This window comes from Lutjanus erythropterus, chromosome 4, assembly GCF_056507025.1.
Source record: "Lutjanus erythropterus isolate fLutEry1 chromosome 4, fLutEry1.hap2, whole genome shotgun sequence".
NCBI lineage: Eukaryota > Metazoa > Chordata > Actinopteri > Lutjaniformes > Lutjanidae > Lutjanus > Lutjanus erythropterus.
Genome location: NC_139320.1, coordinates 7,713,630 through 7,724,742, shown reverse-complemented (window position 1 = coordinate 7,724,742; position 11,113 = coordinate 7,713,630). Strand labels below are relative to the sequence as shown.

The 11,113-nt window shown below is 38.5% G+C and overlaps 1 protein-coding gene across 2 annotated transcripts; it reads right to left on the bottom strand.

Moving 5' to 3' along the window:
• Positions 1-304: 304 nt before the first annotated feature.
• On the bottom strand, positions 305-6,697 carry pou2af3 (POU class 2 homeobox associating factor 3). 2 transcript variants are annotated; one of them, XM_084716839.1, is made up of 5 exons: positions 5,834-6,697; positions 3,787-3,887; positions 3,439-3,487; positions 2,285-2,637; positions 305-894 (listed from the first exon to the last, which is right to left on the bottom strand). In XM_084716839.1, exons 1-5 carry the CDS (start codon positions 5,841-5,843, stop codon positions 541-543), a joined length of 867 nt encoding a protein of 288 aa, XP_084572965.1. In that variant the 5' UTR covers positions 5,844-6,697; the 3' UTR covers positions 305-540. The 2 variants fall into 2 exon arrangements, with proteins under 2 accessions (XP_084572965.1, XP_084572964.1); XM_084716838.1 differs by lacking the exon at positions 5,834-6,697 and adding an exon at positions 4,098-4,286.
• Positions 6,698-11,113: the final 4,416 nt, after the last annotated feature.

Sequence of the window (11,113 nt, the reverse complement as noted above, 5' to 3'; positions counted from 1 at the left end):
AGTTCCTACATGAAATTACTCACAGCAAGGTCTGTGGATTATCATGAGTCACCAGGTCATGATTTTTGGAGAAAGAGATCGCTGAGTTTTTCAAATGTATTTTTATTTTGGCACTTTGAGCACCACAAGCTGAGTGCCATTTAATGCCGTTACATTGGAGAGAAGACAGACTCCAAAACTCCGCAACTTACACCAACTCTACAGGCCAGAGGATGATTATGTATTTTTGATTCTGGGCGAACTGTCCCTTTAAAGTGTGAACACTACATCAGCCACTAAAGAGAAATGAACTGAAGCACGCTGATAAGTTTTAACATGTTTTTTTTTATTTAATATGACAACAAGTTGTGTGTATGAAAATAAATCTAGGTAGTGAAAAAAAGTAATCAGTACAAAAATATCAGTATTTCCATCCATTCCACATTCATCATAATCACTCCACCGCAACAGAAGCCAGTCAGAGCACACGCTGAAATGCAAAGCGACCACGAGTACTTGAAGAGAATCCTATTTACAGTCAGAGGATGAAACAATACTGCATCATAGTACATTATAACACATTTCGGATCCCATCTGCAAATCCCTCTTGAAATAGTTCTCTTCCACGGGACAGGCGTATGGATAGTCTGTAGGGGTGTAGTAAGGTGCGTATTCGGGGGCAGAGAAGCTCTCCTGTTGGCCCGGCCAGCAGTGGGGCAGGCAGTAACAGTCCTGGAGGGCGCAGTGCTGATAGTGGAAGTGCTCGGAGGTGAAGCCGGGGTAGCTGGACTCCATCCTGGTGGGGGAGTCGTAGCAGGAGGAAGAGGAGGAGGAGAAAGAGTCCTGCTGCGGCGAGTAGCTGTTGTGATCCATGGGGTTGCAGAACTTCAGGGACTCCGGTGAGGAGCAGGGAGCCTGGAGGAGGAGGAGGAGGAGATAATGTGTCATGTGATGGACATACACTGTAAAAAAAATATTTGATTAACTTTAAAAAAGTTGACTGAATTTGAAAAGAAGAGTTGAGGTAATTTTATGATTCAAAACAAATAATGTTTTCTAGTCAAATCAACATGATATTAATTCAACTTATACTTGAGAAAAAAGATTAGCTCAGCTCAGCTTAAGATTTTAAGTTGAACCAACAACTATTCAGGTGAGAAGAACTTGTGTTAATAAGTTCTAACATGTCCTGAACAGCAATTTTAAATTTAATTAAGTTGAATAAATAAAACTTTATTTACATTAAGTTAACTAGACAAGATTAGTTGATTCCACTAAATCCCTGTATGTTTTTTTTTACAGTGTAATTATTCCTTTATTAAACTATTTACATAATGTTCCTCTCCTGATGTGTATATCTACTTTAGGCTGTGTTTAAGTATTTTCTACAGTAAAATGAGTTCCCACTGGATCAAAAACAGATCTTATTACAAATAAAACAATGTTCCCCTTCTGTTTTCACCACACCCTGAATCAAATTGCCTTCCTTAATTAATAGAGTTGTATTGAATTGAACTGAATTATCTACTTTCATGAACTACAGACCATACAAATATAAGTCCTACATGCTGAATTCAAGCCTCAGTGCAGGGTTCTGCTGAGCCATGCCGAACCTCTATTCTAAAAATGTACAATGTCGCCTGAGATGTTAGAAACACTTTGTTCCACTGACATCATTTTTCAATACATTTACCAGTTTAAGTTAAAACTCTCTTCTATTCTGCATACATCCTGATCATCAAACTGTCATTTATTTAAGAAATACATCAAGTTTAAATAGGGCCTGACCGATGCTGGATTTTTGGGGCCGATGTTGAGAACGATATTAGAGAGTAAAACAAATCAGATATGAATATGTCAGCCAATATTGCAATAACCCATGTGACAATGATATCAGGTCACTGAACCAGTAAACTTTCACTGGTATTTCTAATAATTATGAATAAGTATAAATTTTAAAAAACACATAGAAAACATATCTGCATATTAAATTTGAATTAAGCAAGTATTGGGCAACATATATGCTGATACTGATTCACTGTGATATAGCTGTGATGGGAAAATATTGGCCAAAATATCGGTAGACCGAGATATCTGTCTGGCTCTAGTTTTAAATATAGATTTACTCCTATTTGGGTTGCCTGTAAAATAAAACTGTGTTGATAGTGCATGCCGAATGCACCAAAAGACCTCATAGATAACAACTGGGGGGCATCTTTTTACACATTTAGCCCATAACCGACTTGAAATAACAATTTTCAAAAAACTACATGGACTTTGGTTAGTGTCAGTTGGAGAAACCTACCATCCCATGGCCATAGTAGTCCGCATCAGAGGAGAGTCCGTGGCACCAGGGAGGGGGAGGCAGGGAGGCGTTGTAGCTGCCGCCGCCGCCGCCACCGCTGCTGTGGTTGTTGTTGTTGTTGTTGTTGTTGTTATTGTTGTTGTTGTTGTTGCCGCCGCCACTGTAGCCGTTGCTGGGCAACATCATGTCCCCGAACTGCTGCTGGATGTCGTTAAAGGCGCTCTCCTGCAGCTGGATGTTGCACGAGCTATCAGGGAAGGGGAACGAGCTCGCCGCGCGCAGCTGGAGGGATCGCGCGCCACAGCTGCTCGCGTCCGCAGGGGGAGCTGCGGTAGGAGGATCCACATAGCGACCTAACAGAATTCAATATAAAATTTAGATTAAAAATGACATAAAAGTGAATAAAAATGTAAACTCGAACCACACTACATGACTGTCATATATGTTAAATTACATATCGGCAACACACCAGCGCTTGAAAGCTGTTCTTATGTTGCATTTCAAAATAAAGGTTTTCTAGATTGAATCTACCGACATGAAGAATTAAAGTGAGGTGTGGGGAAAATGTCTTCAAGACTGCACCCAAGAAAGGTGCAGGTTAGTGTCTGCATGGGAACAGAGCACAGGAAGAAATTTAAATAGGCCTATAAGTTCAGAGTGATGTCATGACAACATCAGCCAACACATTTGAATGTAGCCATCATGGTTTATAAGAAGGGGCCCTGCACTTTTGGAATGGAGCTGTCAATAGTTGACTAGAAATTACATTACAAGTTTCTTTTTCTGGCTAGTCGGTCATGACTGGTGCGTTCATGTGAGTATTTTAATCCTGGTTTTTAAGGGTTCAGGGCAGGTTGCTGCCTGACATCAAGGAGTGGCGTTGATTTTTCCGCTTTTAGATTCATCCAAAGACACGATCAGCTTTAGCTGACTTGCTGCAAACAGTGCGGAGTTTTCAGATTACTGAACAGTTGGATTTAGAGTACTGTCATGGCTGGATTTTTTTTAAATTTGGATCACTGCAGACTGCATGTCAATTTTGACTTCACTTTTCAGATTGTCCATCGAAAATGTAGGTGTAGCTCGTGGTCCTGCTTTCGGTCAGGTTGGATTGCTCTTTAGCGTTAGATACTGGACTTGGATATTGAACTTACTTGGAAAGGTGGACATGAGCTCCTGAAGATCCAGACAAGCCTGGGATATCTGCTCAGAGGAGGAGGAGAGTGTTAGATATTTTCTGTCAGGTCATTTTGGTTTTAATTTGAAAGAGATCATTTTTCACGGAGGTTTTTGTTTCTGCAAATGTTTGTGTGTCTTTGTGTTTGTGTGCGTGCTTAAGGGCTTTGTTAGAAACGTGTGTGGCAGGGTTAGTCAGTCATTTACTGGGCCACTTTATTGCTTTGCTCAGTGACTTTTTTTTTTTCTCTCCTGGAAAAGCCAGAGTGACAGTGAGGATGTAGAGAGAGAAAAGGGGAGGAGGGGGTGGAGGGAGGGAAAGTTACCGTTTTAACTTTTTTACTGTTGGCCTCGCGGGCTCTTTGCCTCTGCAGCAGCTCTTTGACCGTGATCTTCACCCGGACACCCTGGTACACCTTCGGTTTGTCTGGACGAAGAGAACAGCATGTCACTCATGTTTACCAAACACCCTCCCTGCTGGAGCAGACAATAGCAGACACTGGCTCTCTCTCTTCTCCGCCTCTCCACCCCACAATGACCCCCCCACCTCCCCCAGCCTCCCCCCGTCCCTCCTCCTTCAGTTGCAGCCCATTGTATATTTTCTTCCCAGAAATGAATAGAAATAATAACTCCTCACATTTTTGTCCCCGGTAATCTGTCTCTCCATGAGACGATGATTTTGCCATATTGTCCAACACCCCGCCAACTGTTGAATTCACTCATTTTAGTGGTGAATAATGTTGCTAACATATATTACATGTCATAATAAACAATAAAGTGTCATTTGAAACGTGTGTGGCGCTTGAATTTATACATTTTTGTCTGAATCTGCGGTGCGTAAAGGCGCATTATTAGCGTTTCAATGCGCGCTGTGGCTCCGGGTATTTTCGCTCGTTTGTCCCGACCCCGGAGCCCCCAGTGCTACTGACCAGAGCTCCCTCTTTACGGCATTACCTACTTCCCCGTGAGCTGACTCTGTCTTTGCAGCCAACTGTGTGTGATCAGAGCCACCCCGCCCAGACCAGGAACAAAGGAAAAGGCACAAAACGCGCTACAGTAAGTACATATTTCTGATCATAGACGCGTAAACGATCGAACAAAAGTATAATACTGCAAATGGGTCGATCTAGAGTTTGGAATGCGTGAAGGATCGTTGGATAAAGTTGGATAAGGGCGCTCGGGGCGACCGCGTAAAACGCCCAAACAAAGAGCTGAAAGAGTCTGTAAATCGATCGTAACTTAAACTTTAGACTTCTCTTAGTGAACGCTTTGTTAAAGCTGTCGTTCTGAGCTGCAGTTGTGCGTAAGAGTCGACGCTTAAGTTAAGTTACTTTGGGTAAAAAAAACAGCGCTACAACTCTCCACGAAAACAATGTTTACTCTTTACGCACTTCAGCTCCGCGTTACCTGTCCGATCACTCAGTCAAAGCTCAGTTTTGGCTTCAGTTTGATCATACTGTTGTTTAATGGAAAACGAAAAGAAATTTCAGGCTCGTATTGGCTATTATTCAAACCTAATCTCTTCTCCAATCTGTGACTTTATTCAAATCACTCCTGCCCCCGCGCACAGCTCGGATATGTGACATGTGTAAGACGTTATGGCGCATTCAGGGAATAATTGGCCGAACTTTTCCTATAGGTGAAGCTTGATTCGGGAACCGGGGGAGAATGCCACGCATAGGTGCGTGTAATTTAGGCCTAAAGGCGTAATTTAATGCACTCAGGAGTGGCGAGCCGTTTGGAAAAAGGCGATTTGATAACGAGACGAAGCCTCGGCTGCGAAACCTCATCTGATAAATATTCATACGGCTAAATGCTACTTCATGATTTGTCTTAAATGTGGCAAATAGTGGGCGAAAATCACAGAGCAGACACATCCCACTCTAACGTCCTGTTACGCACAGGCAGCCCGGGCTGAGAGGCGACGGCTGAAGTGTCAGCTCTGGTTGTAATTAATATATGATAATAAAATGTCTCTGGAGTTGATAATCTACATGTCCCGACATATGTCAACAGAAAAAAAACACAGAAATTTCACTTATAATAAATCTTTAAAAGTCGGTCAAGCTGTAAAGGGGTGTTTGAATGAAAAAACGGTTCTCTTGATCCACCCATCAACTAGGAAACAGGTGGCATTAAAGTACAAAGATTTACATCTTGAAGTTAAATTTTATTGTTGGTCATCTTATATATTATTTAAATTTGTGATAAAATGAACATCTGTATGAAAATCCTCCTCATTTTGCACATGAGTCTGCTATTCTTTTAATTTTGCCACTAAACACTCTCATTTTTTTCTCTTCTGTGTTTTTTCTTAACAGGATAAAATGCAATAAAATCCATTTCCAGATGAAAATCCGACGTGAAACTCACCAGACATCATGGCTGAGATGAAGAGGTGCTCCCTGGAGAAGACCTGTGGGACTCCACAACGTCCTTTTCTGCCTCAGCAAAATGGCCAAGAACGAAATTTGTGCAAAAGTCTCCAAAAATCTCAACACAAATGTCTTACAGTAGAGTCAGAGCATACAACAATATTGTAATATAGCTGGGGACATATTAGTTTGAGATTTTCTCCCTCCATGCCTACTATTTAAAACCCCTAGAACTCAATGATTTGACAATGATTTGATTGCGCGTTACTTTCAATTTGAATATTCAGAGGCAACAGACTTATATAGATTTTTCAACAAAAATCACTACGCATAGACATTGTATAAGTTTCACTTTAATGTAATATAATATTATTTTACACTTTGACCGAAAAGAAACCATACTTTTATTCATTTTATCATCCTTTTGCAATATCAGAGCATCACACCCCCTCATTAAGCACTACAGCACTGGTTGCCTCTTGTGCGCAATTTAACACCGCAATTCACGTCATTTTGGAGACCACACGTTCACTGCGGCCACTCAGCATCTTAACAATACCATCAAATATATTTTTAAGCTTTATTTCACAGAAAAACGCATAAAAGTGGGATAGAAGTGGGCGTGGCAAAGGGCAGTAGCCATCTTTGCCATCGCAGGCCTGGAGCTCCTGCAGCAAGTGCTCTGAGCGCACTCATCTTCTCAGGGCTGCAGGAGGAAAATAAAGGAGACTTTTAGACACTTTTAAGTTTTAAAAATACAACTTTATCCCACAATGATGAACATTTTGCCAGTGTAGTTTCTCTCAGTGAAGTGTGTCTTAATATTTAGATTCTTAATCCGGCTCCAAACCATTTCCATCCAAACTAATTTGATTTAAGTGATTAACGTTAAAACTCTTTTTGGTTTTGTTTTTTTTTAAATTCATCGAAAATTACTTTAAGAACTTTGCTGCTCTTTCTGTGCACCAGACAGCAGCAGCATGTCCTCACCAGACTTTATTTGATCGTTGCAACAGACTTTCATTTCTTTTAGATGGTGGGTGTACATGAAAAGTAACTAAATTATTAGACATGACAGCAAAATACAAACATTTTACATAAATTACATCCCATTAAACCAGATGTAAACATCTGGAGCAATGTAGTCTCTCAAACTGCTCAAACGTTAGTCATCGAATAGCAGTGTTAGGGTATTATTACTGCAATTATTATGATTGTTAGGCTGTAATTATTATTATTACTATAACTAAATGATTATTATTATTTGCAGGAGCAGTATTAGCAGTAATAGCATCCTCACTCCATTAAGAATATTTAAGATTCTGTCTGATTTCAAACGTTTATTTCATTTTTACCCTCCCAGATTATTCATAAAGTTCCCTCTTCACTACATTATTGCTACATGAAAACTTCTCTCCTCTGTTCCTCCGTTACATTCAGACATTTTCTCCCTCTTGTTGCAGCTCAGCAGCTCAGCAGCTCCTCTCCTGCTGCTGCAGCGGTGATGTCAGGGCTCCACCTAGTGGTCAAAAGTCAGAACTTCTCCTTAGCTGGTCTGCCTTCAAGTCAGCAGGGTTTACTGTCATTTTTTATTCCTGATCCAAAAATAAAAACAATTTCAAGAACATTTTTTAAAGTGGAACAAACGCACACGTGAATGTGTCCAATCATACAGCATAAAGCCTGTTTAATCATTATTTGCCCTTACTTTGATTGCAGTTGAATTTTAGCTAAAAAAAATCAACCTATGATTCTTCCTGGATGAGTTTCTCAATTAAAACACTGGTGTGAAATTTAATAGATCTGTTCCAGTAGCTGACATCTCTTACACACCAACAGAAGACCTATTGATACAATTATTTAGCAAAAATAGGGAGTTGATCGCAATCATCAAAAACAATTCCCCAGAATAATTCTGAAAATATCAGCCTTATTCAATTATTCGTTTAGAAGGGCAGATATCTGACAAAAAGTAAAGTGCAGAGGGGGTGAAGGTTTACATTTCCTGTGTCCTGACGTGTAAAATTAGGACTTTTAATGTGCAAAACAATTACAGCTACAATAATTAATTAATTAATTGATTATGAATTGACTATTAAATCCATTGCCAACTATTCTGATGACCAATAAATAATTTTGCATAATTTTTATATAAAAAATTCTGAAATTCTCTGATTTCAGCTTCTCAAAAGTGTTTTTTTTTCTAGTTTCTTTACTCCTCTATGGCAATAAATTGAATATGTCTGGGTTGTTAACAAAACAAGACATCTGAGAACATCACCTAAAACTTTGAAAGCGTGATCAACATGTTTCACCATTTTCTGAGATTTTCTGGACCAAACACCTTATCAAGTAATCATGAACGTAATCAAAAGATTAATCAATAATGAAAATGAAAAATAATTATTAGTTGCAGTCCTAGAAACAATATATCCTTTTAATAGTTATACAAGAATATACATTTTTCATATTTATAAAATGATCAAAGGGCTGAATTAAAGCACGCTTATTGTTTGATTGATTGTATCTTTAAACAACCCAACAGAGTAACTTATGTACTTATATACCTGACCAAAACAATAATAATGCAACAACAACAAATCTGTCTTTTCAAGTTGTTTCATATACAGACTTTTGTACAAATTGTTATTTTTAGTGAACAGACAAATCTAATGTTCGATGAGCTCAGAGCAGACAAAGCCTTGGGGGCCCCTTGTGATTTTTGGCGCCCCCTTAAGGGGGTGTCAGACCACAGGTTGGGAACTAATGCATTGAAGGGCCGGATTCAGCCCCTGGGTCACCAATTAAATAGGCCTGATAAAGACCGTATTTATCCTTGGATTACAGTTAATTACTGGATCAACAAGTAATTCCTCTGAAAGATACACACTGAGATCAAGTTTCTCAATTAAAACACTACTGTGTGATCGATTAGATCTTCCAATTATATTATTATAAAGAAGTTATAACACCGTATTCATACATTAATGTTGCCTCACTATTTGGAAAGAGGCAATTATTGCTTACCACTAATTAATCCTTCCAATGAGTTACTAACATGTATTACTGGCAAATGGTATAACGGTGCATGTTAAAAATGCAAAACCTCAGTGTATGAACCTGATCATTTGAATGTTAATTTGCTATATCAAATGAATTTTTTTTACTATTAAGATACGCTGACAGTTGTTAAATTTTAGTAACTTATTAACAAGTATCTGATTAAAAGGATAGTTTGGATTATTTGAAGTGTGGTTGTTTGATGTACTTATCTGTAGTCAGTGTATTACCTGCAGTAGACGCCTGGTAGTTTGCAGAAGCAGAGAAGAGTACCAGCACAGAAGCTAAACAATGAACAGCTGTAGAAAGTGTCAGCAATAAAAGGTGTTTTAGCCAATAATAATCAATATCTATTTAAGTGTGTACTACATTTAGAATATTTTCACTGCTTTACTTTGCCATTAGACAGTCATTTCTGATGGGAACCACTGTTATATAAGCATAATATAATTCTACCTTGCAGAACACAGGAGTTTCCCGTCTACTGTAACCTTGATCGGTTCATTTGTTTGCATTGTTGTGTGACTTTGGTGTTTTACAAGGATAGTTTGGATTCACCGAAGTCACACAATAACACAAGCAAACTAAAGGATCGAGGCAGTGGTGGACCAGCAACTCACATATTCTGCAAAGTAAAACGACTGATTTTGTCTATGGAGTTTGGTTGGTTTGGAGAAAGCAATGTTTGGCTTCTTTAACACTGGTTTCCCATCAGAAAAGACTGCCTGACAGCAAAGTAAAATGGTTAAACTATTCTAAATATAGCGTACCTCTGAAATACCTTTTGCTGCTGACCCTGTCTGCACTTGTACATTACTTAGCTTCTGTGCTAGTACTCCTCTAATATACTGACTATCAATAAGTACCTCAAATAACCCCTCTTCAAATAATTCAAACTATCCCTTTAAGCTGACAGGTATAAATGTTAAGCTAAGTAGGCAATCAGATCTGAGTCTCAACAGTGCATGTAGATGTTGGCTCACTATTTGGCAAGAAACAGGTCACTGCTGCCTGCTTTATCTAATGTCTCATAACAGCTTATTAATGATTTATAACATGATTACAACCTAATTAATAACCTTACTAGAAATAATTTATCAGAGTAATCATTTATTTTGATATTAACATATACTTAGCCACATGTAAATGAAACAGCATCGTAAATGATTTCCAACACACCACTGTGAACACGCAGACAGACCTCACTTAAGTGAAAAGTGTATTCATCCACACTGAACAGCAGAGACTCGCGTCACATCACACATTGTTAGAGTTTTAATGGAGCCTTTATGTCTTACTGTTCGTTCTTTGTCTTTAAAGTTTGTGTCAGCTTTACTCATGTTTTGCAACTGAGTCACAGCTGTAAACAAATACTGTTAAACACAAAAAACATCCTTATGTCTGCTTACAACTACAATACAGTATGTAATAGTGTTATAATTGTGTCATAAAAAGACAATCAGTCTTGAAGACTGGGTGCTGAATTCTTACTGTAGTTAATAATAAAAAACAAGGACCATTAATGTTTTTTTTTTTTAAATTTGTTATTAACCATTTATTAATCATTCATATGGTTCTTTTTGAATGTTTCCAGCTTCAGATTCCCCAGCAGAGAGCAAAACAATGCATGATATGAGACGGCTGAAGAAATACCCTCATCAGACTTTTCAGGCTCTACATGGATTTATTTACTTTATTTACTTTGCCTAAATTATATACACTTGTGTAATTCTGCAAGTCAGGCCTAACAATCTCCTTAAAAGGGCAAATCTTTTCCTAAAGCAGTGGTTGAAACCCTTCTTTCTGTTGTTCTCCTTCATCAACCCCTTCAAATTTTGTTATGATATTAAACAGCAGGTTAATTAACACTATGTATTAGTAAAGAGGATGCTGTTACAATATTTTCATACATGACACAGTGATCCTGAAATTGTCAATGTAAAGGCTTTGTCTTTCTTTTATCAGTAGGTTTTGTCAAGCTTTGGTACTAAAGCAGAACAAGTGACATTAAAGAGTTAGAGCTGACTCAGGTCAGGAGGAGTCTTGTCATGTAAATTCACTGTTTATTGGTTATTCTGACAATAAATGTACCAAAGATCAACCTCACACCATGTTGAAAATCTACCGCTCTGTTTATTTTCACCTAAACAGAAATATGTGGACATATGTGTATATGCATGCAGATAGATGTGTGTGTGAATGCATGGTTAAAAGGAAG

Excerpts from the sequence above, each read along its gene's own strand:
- pou2af3 (XM_084716838.1), bottom strand. The coding sequence starts at position 4,146 with ATGGCAAAATCATCGTCTCATGGAGAGACAGATTACCGGGGACAAAAA. Across the intron at positions 3,488-3,786 it reads ACAGTAAAAAAGTTAAAACG|ATATCCCAGGCTTGTCTGGA; the intron begins GTAACTTTCCCT and ends TCCTCTGAGCAG. Across the intron at positions 2,638-3,438 it reads GCTCATGTCCACCTTTCCAA|GTCGCTATGTGGATCCTCCT; the intron begins GTAAGTTCAATA and ends GAATTCTGTTAG.